A 12152-nucleotide genomic window follows, 5' to 3' on the forward strand; every position below is an offset into this window, starting at 1 on the left:
GATTATCAACAACACAAGTAATTTGCTAGGATTAACCAAATCAGGATTAACTATTCTGTGCTCCAGTAGAGACATCCTTAAAACATGGCCTGTGTACTGATGAAGAGGTCAATGTTTGTGAATTTAACGCGCTGCTACATACTATAGGTTGTGCAAAACATACTATAGGTTGTGCAAAACATTTACAGGTTATTAAAGTCCATTGCAAACAACATATTTATGCCAGAATGAACATATTATATATTTATGCTATAGCAGTGACTGGCAAAATGATTCCGAACCAATGATAAAGTGACTCCAACAAGAAAAAGAATGTCAAATCCGAAGAAAAACATTCATGGGCGAGATGGAGTGATTGCTAAATGGCCAGCTGTGCAGAGGCTAATATATGCACACATCTTTATTTTGTGGAAGATTATTGACATACGAGATGTCCAAGACGGCAAATTAAGAATATAATACCTAGAGTGTGCACGGAACCCAGGAGGAGAAGGTTGTGCTAGAGGCATCTGTCAGGAGGCTAAGCCAGGCTGCGTTTCCCTGGTAACCGCATTATGCCGAGTGATCCCAACTTCCACAAGACAGTTGGGGAGAAATAAGAAAAGGCAATTCTCAGGCTGACAGACATGAAGTGGATACTTACAAATAGAGGCATCATGTAAAATGTTTTGATCCAATTCTACAGCAGGCTTTAACCCCTCAGCTGCCGAATTGTGTTTCAAAATCCACCCAGAAATTGTTCTTTTTTTCAAATATTGAAATATGTTCAGAACATATTTTTTAAAAGATATTTAAAAAAAAAAAATAAAAAAAAATTATATATATATATATATATATATATATATATATATTTGTGAATATAATATACAGTATATAAATATACAGTATATATACACATTACCGTTCAAAAGTTTGGGGTCCCCCAGACAATTTCATGTTTTACATGAAAACTGACTTTTATTTATCAAATGAGTTGCAAAATGAATAGAAATAATGATTTTTATTTGAAGTAATAATTCTGGCCTTCAAACTTTGCTTTCGTCAAAGAATGCTCCTTTTGCAGCAATTACAGCATTGCAGAACTTTGGCATTCTAGATGTTAATCTGTTGAGGTAATCAGAAGAAATTTCACCCCACGCTTCCTGAAGCACCTCCCACAAGTTGGATCGGCTTGATGGGCACTTCTTGCGTACCATACGGTCAAGCTGCTCCCACAACAGCTCAATGGGGTTGAGATCTAGTAACTGCGCTGGCCACTCTATTACAGACAGAATACCAGCTGACTGCTTCTTCCCTAATAATTCTTGCATAATTTGGAGGTGTGCTTTGGGTCATTGTCCTGTTGGTGGAGGAAATTGGCTCCAATCAAGCACTGTCCACAGGGTAAGGCATGGCGTTGAAAAGTGGAGTGATAGCCTTCCTTATTCAAAATCCCTTTTACCTTGTACAAATCTCCCACTTTACCAGCACCAAAGCAGCCCCAGACCATCACATTACCTCCACCATGCTTGACAAATGGCGTCAGGCACTCTTCCAGCATCTTTTCACTTGTTCTGTGTCTCACAAATGTTCTTCTGTGTGATCCAAACACCTCAAAGTTCGATTTGTCTGTCCATAACACTTTTTTCCAATCTCTGTGTTCTTTTTCCCATATTAATCTTTTCCTTTTATTGGCCAGTCTCAGATATGGCTTTTTCTTTGCCACTCTGCCTAGAAAGCCAGCATCCCGGAGTCGCCTCTTCACTGTAGACATTGACACTGGCGTTTTGTGGGTACCATTTAATGAAGCTGCCAGTTGAGGACTTGTGAGGCGTCTATTTCTCAAACTAGAGACTCTAATGTACTTGTCTTCTTACACAATTGTGCTCCAGGGCCTCTCACTTCTCTCTCTACTCTGGTTAGAGCCTATTTTGTTGTCTGAAGGGAGTAGTACCCACTGTTGTAGGAAATGTTCAGTTTCTTGGCAATTTCTCACATGAAATAGCCTTCATCTCTAAGAACAAGAATAGACTGTTGAGTTTCACATGAAAGTTCTCTTTCCCTGGCCATTTGGAGAGTATAATCGAACCCACAAATGTGATGCTCGAGATACTCAACTAGCTCAAAGGAAGGCCAGTTTTATAGCTTAATGTACAGAGTGTATTTCTGATTAATTTAATGTTATCTTCATTATATATATATATATATATATATATATATATATGTAATGCACACTCACCCCCTCATTCCAGAGAAGATTCCAGGTCTCGCACTTTACCACAAAAAAAAAACCAAAACCGGGTTTAAACCAATATAAAGGACTAGTCCCTGACGAAAACTGCCTGCGCACAGTTGAAACAGACTGCTGGACCTCTGTATCTGTCTGTATTATGTAACCTTTATATTGGACTAAACCAGTTTTTTGTTTTTTTGTGGTGGAGTCTCTGGAAGGAGGGGGTGAGAGTGCATTATTACTATACATATGGACCCTGCACCAGTCGAATGTGAATTAGTCTTGTTGTGTGCCTGCTCGAGTTATATATATATATATATATATGCCTAGGGAGTGTCTCGCACCCATTTCCCCCACTGTGTCCATAGGCCCCCATTGTAAAATTGCCTCCTGCCTCCAGTGTCATTAATTCCCTAGCAACAACAGATCCACCTTTGGGATTATCCCACTACTGATGATCAATCCCCAGTGGAACCCACCCCCCTCTACCAGTGTCCATAGGCCCCCCTGTATCGGTAATCCCTCCATGTGTCACTGTATAAAAGTCTAACAGTCTACCCCTAGTGTATATAAAACTTTTTTGGGTGGTATACTCCTTCCCCATTCCACCCCAGTGGCAAACAGAGCTGGCCCTAGCCAATTTGGTGCCACCTACACACACACACACACACACACACAGTAATGACCCTGTAGTAGTGCCCATATACAGTAGTAACACCCCCATAGTAATGCACCTATAGTAATGCCCCTGCAGTACTGCCCCCATAGTAATGCCCCTGTAGTGCCCATATACAGTAGTAATACCCCCATAGTAAAGCCCCGTAGTAGTGCCCATATACAGTAGTAATACCCCCATACTAATGCCCCTGTAGTGCCCATGTAGTAGTGCCCATATACCACCGTAGTGTCCTTATACCCCCATAGTATTACCCCTGTAGTGCCCATATACAGTAGTAATATCCCCATAGTAAAGCCCCGTAGTAGTGCCCATATACAGTAGTAACACCCCCATACTAATGCCCCTGTAGTGCCCATATACCCCCGTAGTGCCCTTATACCCCCATAGTATTGCCCCTGTAGTACCCATATACCCACATAGTAATACCCCAATAGAATTGCCACTGTAGTGTCGCTTATAAAAATAAAAAAAACACCACTTACCTTAATCCCCGCTCCTGCATCCGCCACCGTCCTGTCCGCCCAGCTGATCCTCGGAACTATGGGAGAGACATCATGACGTCTCTCCCATAGTGTGCATGGGGAGAGCCGGAAGCTGGAGTTCAGGAGAGAACTCCAGCCTCTGGCTAATGTAGCGCTGCAGGGAAGGAGCCGGGCGCTCGCTGGTAATAACATCTAAGTGTCCGGCTTGGAGTCTCCCTGCCGCGCCAGGCTGGAGGACACTGGCGCCGGGTGCAGCAGCGCACCCGGTGCACGTGCACCTCCAGCCCTGCCAGAATGAAGCTCCTTCAGACCTGGGTCCTGGCCAAACACTGACCTGCCGATCTGAGCAGGCGGGGGGAGCTGCCAATCAGAGCTGTGCTCCGATCGGGGCAGCGGCAGGCAGGGGAGCTTCGCCTTGGGAGTTGTCGGATGCCCCTGGGCATTCCAGTTGCCCCTAGGCATTTGCTTATAATGCCTATGCCTAGGGCCGGCTCTGGTGGCAAAGGAACTTGGCCGGATCTGTCTTTCCATGGAATTAGGCGTATCGGGGTGGCAGCAATGCGAGCAAGCAAAATCCACCTGTCTTATGGGAGTGTCGTGGGCATCATAAGCTCCGTGTGATTCTACATTGTGCGTATAGCGTATAGGGAAACCCGTCGCTGACGGAGCTCTTGCAACCAGCATGGGGTTGGGGCTGATACTAATTGTAGAGATTATGGGAATATCAGGGCATGTTGCAAGTTATATTCTATCGATATTCCGTTATCATTCTGTCCACACAGATAAATAGGAGTTTAATTCCACTCTGGAAACCAGAGAGTTTCATTAGTATGTACATCAATTATGGAGTTCTGTGAGCAGAAAAAAAAGCAATTACCTGGACAGGAAATGGGCAAACAAAAGCCCTTTCATCCGTGTCTGCATGTAGGTGACTTTGGAGCTGGTTAGATTGTACATGAACGCCATCTCTGGCCACCAAAACAGCAGGGTTATTCAAACCCAAAAGGTGTGTGCAGACGCATGATCCCACTGCATAGTCTCGCATTAACATAAGGTAGTAAATGAGGCGTCCGAGGCTGCCCGCAACTACAGCCCCTTTAACTGCCACTCAGAAGCAGCCCCTGTATTCTCAAGCCCACAAAAAATAAGAGTTATGGTATGACATACCTTTGTTAACTCTTTTTCTTCGAGGTCCATGGGGTCCACAGCCATTACGTTGGGGGTATGAATCCCAGTCACCAAACAGTTAACGCAAACGAGTTCTCTGCTCCCAGGATGCACCGGGGTTCCTCCTCATATACCCCACCCCCTGCCTCAGGTAGCCAGTTCGTTACCAAGCTCAAGCAGGCAGAGACAAACAAAAGGGTAAGAAAGAAAAGACCCATACTCACGAGTCCAGACTCTCAAGAGAAGAACTACGGAAAAACCTCCCCCAGAACTACAGGTGCGTCTGGGTGGGTGTCCTGTGGACCCCATGGACCTCGAAGAAAAAGAGTTAACAAAGGTATATCATACCATAACTCTTATTTTCTTCTTCGGGGTCCTTGGGGTCCACAGACATTACGTTGGCGATATCCCAAAGCACTAACCCTACGGGCGGGGACGCTCCTGGCTCTCGGAAGAGAGGAGAATCCTATGCCCGAAGGAGGCATCCTGAGAGGCAAAGGTGTCAAAGGAAAAAAATTTGACAAAGGTATGGATGGAAGACCATGTGGCTGCTTTGCATAATTGCTCAGCAGAAGCAACCCGGCGGGCCGCCCATGATGGACCTACCGCCCTAGTAGAATGTGCCGTCACTGAATCCGGCACCCGCATACCAACCTGTGTATAAGCCAATAAAATTGCCATGCGAATCCACCTGGCCAGTGTCTGTTTATTGGCTGGCCATCCACACTTATGACAACCATAAAGCACAAAAAGAAATCGGACTTCCTCCATTTGCTCGTGCGTTTAACATAAATTCTCAACGCACGGACCACATCCAGGGAAGCCTCACATTGTGAGAGACTTGTGCCCTGAAAAGCTGGAACTACTATTTCTTCATTAATATGAAATTTAGACACCACTTTCGGAAGGTAACCCTCCCTAGTACTTAGTACTGCTCTATCTTGATGAAATACCAAGAACGGCTCCCGGAAGGAAAGCGCAGCTAAATCCGACACTCTGCGTGCAGATGCCATAGCAAGGAGGAATACCGTCTTTGCTGTTAGCCACTTGATGTCTATTGAATTTAAAGGCTCGAACGGAGGAGCCTGTAAAACCTTCAGAACTAGAGTCAAGTCCCACGGAACAACCGGGGAAACAAAGGGAGGCTGAATCCTCAACACCCCTGAAAAAAGGTCTTTATATCTGGTCTCAGAGCAATTTTATGTTGGAACCAGACTGAAAGAGCTGACACCTGTACCCTTAAAGAGGCCAGGCGGAGCCCTTTTTCCAGACCGCTTTAAAGAAAATCAAGCACTCTGGATATCAGGAATTCACACCACTGAAAGAAAGTATGCCAAACCCTATAGTACATACGGGCTGAGGATGGTTTCCGTGCCTTCAACATCGTCCGTATAACAGACTCGGAAAACCCCTTCTTCCTCAAGACGGAGGCCTCAAGAGCCATGCCGTCAGCGATAGCCGATGAAGATCCGGGTACCAGCAGGGACCCTGTAGCAACAGATCCGGTCTCAAATGGCAGAGGCCATGGAGTGTCTATGGAGAGAGACCGTAGATCTGTGAAGCAGTGCCGTCTCGGCCATGCCGGAGCTATTAATATGACGGTGCTGACCTCTTGTTTGATCTTTCTGACAACTCTGGGCAGAAGAGCAAACGGGGGAAACAGATATACCAGCTTGTAACGCCACTTTACTGTCAGTGCGTCTCCAAACTCGGCTCCCGGATCTCTTGTCCAGGATCCGTACCTGGGAACCTTGTTGTTCTTTCTTGATGCCACCAGATCTATTTCTGGTAGACCCCACCTGTCCACAAGGTTCCGAAAAACCTGTGGATGTAGGGTCCATTCTCCTGCATTTATCTCTTGCCGACTGAGAAAATCGGCCTCCCAATTCAGGATTCCTGGAATGAACACGGCAGATGAGTCTCTGCCTATAGCAGGATCTTTGATACCTCTGCCAAGGCAGCCCGACTCCTTGTGCCCCCTTGATGATTTAGGTAGGCGACCGTGGTGCGATTGTCCGACTGTATCTGCACCGACCTGCCCTTTAAGATTTCCTGAGCCTGCACTAAAGCTTTGAATATAGCTCTTAGTTCCAGGATGTTTATCGGTAGCCGGCTTTCCGTCACTGACCACTTTCCTTGGAAAGTGTGTGACCCCGTCGTCGCCCCCCAACCTTGAAAACTGGCGTCGGTTTTGACTAATGTCCAATCCAGCACCCAAAAGGGACGACCCTGCCTGAGATGCTTTGTCTGCAACCACCAGGTCAGGGACAACCGTACCTCTGGAGAGAGACGCAGCAGCTGAGACCTGATTGTGCGATGATCCTTGTTCCAGCGAGACAGAACTAATTGCTGCAGTGGTCTGGAGTGGAATTGAGCGTATTCCACCATCCTGAAGGTGGCCACCATCGACCCCAGGACCCGCATGGCTACTAGAACGGATATCTGCCTGTTGCGAAGCAACCTGCATATTCGTGATTGTAGGGCAAGGATCTTCTCCTCCGGCAGATATATTTTCTGCACCACGGAGTCCAATCTCGCTCCCAAATGACTCATCTGTTGTACCGGACAGGGTGACGACTTTTACCAGTTTATGATCCAGCCGTGACTGTACAGACATGATACTGTCAGCCTCAAATGATCCTGTACCTGCTGTGGGGACTGCCCCAGCAACGGGAGGTCGTCCAAGTAAGGCAAAGTCCTGACGCCTTGGCGTCTGAGGCATGCCATCATCACCGCCATCACCTTGGTGAATACCCAATGGGCTGTGGACAGGCCAAACAGCAGGGCCTGGAACTGAAAATGTTCCTCCCCTACCGCAAAGCGAAGAAATTTTTGATGAGCCTGTGTGATTGGGATGTGAAGGTAGGCATCCTGTATATCTAGAGATACCATATAGTCCCCCTGTTCCATTGGCAGCACAATCGATCGCAATGTTTCCATCCTGAACCCGGGGGCTCGAACAAATTTGTTGAGCTCTCTCAGATTCAGAATAGGCCGGTATGACCCATTCGGTTTCTGAACCAAGAACAGATTGGAGTAAAACCCCTCTCGGAACTGATTCTCTGGCACCGAAATCACTACTTCTGATGCTAGCAAGGCAAGAATAGCCTTCTGAAGGGCCAAAGCTCTTTCTGAACCCACCTGCGGGTTTACACAAAAGAACCTTTGCGGAGGAGTCCTCCAAAACGTCAGGAGGTACCCTTGGGAAACAACTCCTCGAACCCAGGCATCCTCCGTCGTGAGGTGCCAGGGCTCTGAGAACCGAAGTAGTCGGCCCCCCACCCTGGGATCCCCCAGGGGGAGGCCCGTCCCATCAGGCCACTGGTTTATCCTGGACCCTAGATCCTGGACGTTTGTTCTGCCAGGGCTTCTTGGGTCCTGCCTTTTTTGGTTGAAATCTCGCTGAGGGCTGACCTTTGACCTTACCCTGCGGCCGAAACCCCCGAGAGGACGCCCTCCTCAATTTAGACCAGGTTGCTGATGGCAAACCTGCCGTCTTTGAGGCTGCCATGTAGGATACAATTTTGTCCAATTCTGGACCAAAGAGAACACCTCCTGTGAATGGAAGGAATTCTAGGGCCTTTTTGGACCCGGCATCTGCCTTCCAATCCTTCAACCAGAGGATCCTACGTGCCACCACGGACTCTGCTGAAACCTTAGAGGAAAGGATCCCTGCATCCAAGGCGGCATCTCCCAAATAAGAGGCCCCTTCTCTAATAAAGGAGATCATATCCAGTTGCTCCTTAGAGGCATCTGGTAAAGACTCCGTTAGAGTTTTGGCCCACTCCTCAATAGCTCTTGCTACCCAGGCAGTGGCCATAGCTGGGCGGGTGGCCACTCCTGCCAGCGAAAAAATTGATTTGAGACAAGTCTCCCATCTCCTATCCGTGGTTTCCTTCAGCGAAACTGCTGGGATTAACAGAGTGGTACGTTTAATCAGCTGTGCCACATGTGCATCAACTGACGGTGGATTCTGCCACTTGGCACAGTCCTCTGCTGGAAAAGGATATAGAAGCGCCATTCTTTTAGAAGAATGGCTCATCTTATCCGGACGGACCCAGGCTTCCTCCATAAGTTCTGATAAATGTTCAGACTTTGGGAATTCTGCCTTAACCACTTTCTGGCTCTTAAAAAGGGGGCTTTCCTAGGCGGAAGATCCCCTTCCTCGATATTTAACACCGATTTTACCGCCCTTATCAGAAAGGGGACATTGGCTACTGGGAAATGATCATCACCCTCCTTGGAGCTAGACTCCTGTGAAGAGTCCTGTGCCTGTGCCTCCTCCTCGGAGGCACTGGAGTACTCACCCATATGAGGCGATACATGGCGCCTAGATTTAGGCTGCTTTGGCTTGACAGCCTCAGGCTGAAAAACCCCCGAGGATGATGCCATAACCTTACCAGCACCAGGGTCCATCCAAGGCGGCCACATCATGGGCATAGGATGCATCTGCTGAGGCAAACCTCAAACCGGTGGTACCGGGGCAGCCAGCCGTTCCGCCACCTGAGCCATAACCTGAGAAAATGACGCCCAAGGAGGCTCAGGGCCTGAAACAGGCAAACTTAATTGGTGTGGTGGCTGTCTGAAACAGTTCCCACAAAGCCCATTTTGTAGAAAGTCCTGTGGGGATAATCCTGCCAGCCTCCCGCCACCTGACCCTCAGACTCCTTAGACATAACACTATGCCACTGGTTCTGAGGGTATATGTGCTGCTTTCTACTCTCAACCCACACACCTGTAGTAAGGGAAGGGGAGAGACAGTGACAGTATACAGGAATTACAGTTCTTTTACAGAAGAAACAGTATCCATAAACAACAATCACATGTCATGCATAAATACTCCACAAGCCATATGCATATAAGCTCTCACTACCACAATCAGCCTAAGCTTAGGCAGGATAGAGCCCTGTGAACACCTAGACCAGCAGTAGGCAAGGTATACAGGGAGACTGCCCAGCATCCTCTCTTGTAGGAGCAGCGTTCAGAGAGCAACTGACATACACTCTGGCTGCCCTATATGGAGGCTGGGAGGAGCAATCCACAATCACTGCGCCAGAGGACTGAACTAGCGTGTGGATTGGGGGAGGGGCCGCCGGGGAAGCGTACCTCCCCTATGCTGCTTGGACCTGCCCGGTAAACTGACCTGGCCGCCACCACAAGCCCCGGCTGGTCAGGAACATCATATCCCGGTGGTCTAGGCTAGGAGACAAGCCGTATGCGCCTCCTGACTGCAGCGCGCCTCCGGCCAGTCTAACCGCCGGAGGCTGGACCGCCACGTGGTCCCGGCGTCAGCGGCCGCCGCAACCACCTGCTTACCTGCCATCCCCTTGATTCAGTTGCGGTCCAGGGCCTGAGAGCCCCTGCCGAATCCCCTGCCATGGACATGCCAAGACTAGCGGTGCAGCGCCGGAGGAGGTAGTTGCAGCGCGTGGCCGGTGCGCCTCCAATCAGGCGCGAGGCTGCTTCCAGGACAGCTCAGACCACCCACTGAGAGAGAGAGTAAAACTCTCCCTTTTTTTTTGTTACTCGTCTGCAGGACTGCTCGAGCAATCCCACTGTCTATGTGGTGAACACACCAAACAGGAAGAACTGGCTACCTGAGGCAGGGGGTGGGGTATATGAGGAGGAACCCCGATGCATCCTGGGAGCAGAGAACTCGTTTGCGTTAACTGTTTGGTGACCGGGATTCATACCCTGACGTAATGGCTGTGGACCCCATGGACCCCGAAGAAGAAAGGTTCCCTGTACTACAGAAAGTAAGCGGTGCATTTAAATGCCATGCAAGAGGAGTAGCACATGGGGGTATTGTAAATAGCTCACTGACTATATAGTAACTTCAACAACAACAGAAAATAGGAAATTTTTTAGATGGGCAAAAATACATGGTTACCCTAGAATTATGACACGTATAGGCCCAGTGAGAAATTATGGTCCTGAGCCCACCACCTTGAGAGGTGAGTTTGTAAAAGGTGAAATCTCAATATATAATTAGTAAAATGAAGTTTACAGCAATTATTTTGTTAGGGTTTGGAGTGGATAAAACAAAGAAATGCAACAAAAACATAACATTTATAACTGTAGCATGAATTCATTCTTCTGGGCCCATGTAAAATGTAAAAACGGGCCATTGTATGGCTGATAACATTTAATGTAGATAAAACTAGGGATATACACTGGCTATAACAACTATACACCCATTTGTATTCCATTTAATGTGCAAGTAGCATACCGACATAGTAAAAGAACCGCGGGAACACTAGAGGACAGAATTAGAGTATATACTCTCCATACCAGGCATCAGCTACAAACGCAAATGTAATCCCAAGGTTCATGAGAAGTTGAATAAATGCATGTACCGCACACACAGTTGTATAAGTTACTACTTACACCACATATGGAGTATTGGATACAGTTTCTGGCACCTCAAAGTACAGTCAAGGCCAGTGCAACTTTGTCTTATGAACTTTTTGAACCAAGGACAATAGAAGGGAAAGGGTCACAAATAGCAAATATCAGCGTAAGGAAGGGTTCTTTACTGTAAGGGTGGTTAAGCTGTAAAATTCTTTAAACGAGGTGGTTTACGGTAAGCTCACAAGAAAATTCTATATACAGTATAGGAACAAAAGTTAGAAGACAATGGCCTGATTCAGAGATATACGCATAAGCAATGCCGATTTAACGCAGATTGAGCGAATGCCATTGCGCATGCGTGTCAGCCGCACTACGCATGCGCAGCAATCGTTTTGCGATTACATCCGCAAAGAGAATCGATTCGCAAAGCGAGTGACAGGAAGTTACCGTTTGGGGAGGTAAAGACTAGAAAAACGCGGGTGTGCCTTACCATTTAAACGGCGTTACAAGAGGGTGCATACATTATCCATTGCTATCTCCTATGCAGCATGAGAGCCGCTTTATTTGATACAGGTCAAACCTGCTGAAAGGGACGCATGGATAGTCGATGTGCGTCAATGTTACCAATTTTTACGCTGGTACGTAGCGTCCACCTTGGAATCAGGCCCACTATGCGGGGGGGATTGATCCAAGGAGTTCTACCAATTGCCCTTTTTGGGGTCAGGAAGGATTATAATTTTACACACTGACAGCAGACACACCGGCCGCAGACACACCGGCCGCAGACACACCGGCCGCAGACACACCGGCTTTGACGTCCTCGGGATCAACACAATCACAATTTCTGTGCGGTTAGACTATGTAAAAGTTTCTACCCTTTTTTATAAAACATTTAAAGATATTGTCGCCCATTGGCTGGCCCTCCAGCGATGGGACGGGCAGTGACCTCACCTGAACACGATATTCCCAGCGCCATCTGCTTTCCAAGCTTTCACCAGAGCAAAGTCTCCTGTGATAGAGGTCTCCATAACAAAATGACGCCCATTAAATTCTTTGACCTAGACAAGAAGGGTGAGAGGGTTCAATAGAGTTTCATGCTTCGCTACACCCTAGTCCAAAAGGTATCCAACATGCGGACCTCCAGATGTTGTGGAACTACACATCCCAGCATGTCCTGTCACAGTTTTTGCTATTAGGGAATGCTAAAACTGTGGCAGGACATGATGGGATGTGTAGTTCCACAACAGCTGGAAGATCGGAA

At 47.6% G+C, this 12152-nt stretch overlaps 1 protein-coding gene across 1 annotated transcript in view; it reads right to left on the reverse strand.

The window, feature by feature from the left end:
• Positions 1–12152, reverse strand: part of OXCT1 (3-oxoacid CoA-transferase 1) — a 145025-nt gene that overhangs the window by 88654 nt on the left and 44219 nt on the right. The window contains exon 6 of the mRNA XM_088455250.1: positions 11843–11949. Within this exon, the coding sequence (XP_088311376.1) occupies positions 11843–11949 (107 nt within the window). The remainder of the gene's footprint in view (positions 1–11842; positions 11950–12152) is intronic.

The sequence above is a fragment of the Taudactylus pleione genome, unplaced genomic scaffold (assembly GCF_031769625.1).
Source record: "Taudactylus pleione unplaced genomic scaffold, aTauple2 ptg000647l, whole genome shotgun sequence".
NCBI lineage: Eukaryota > Metazoa > Chordata > Amphibia > Anura > Myobatrachidae > Taudactylus > Taudactylus pleione.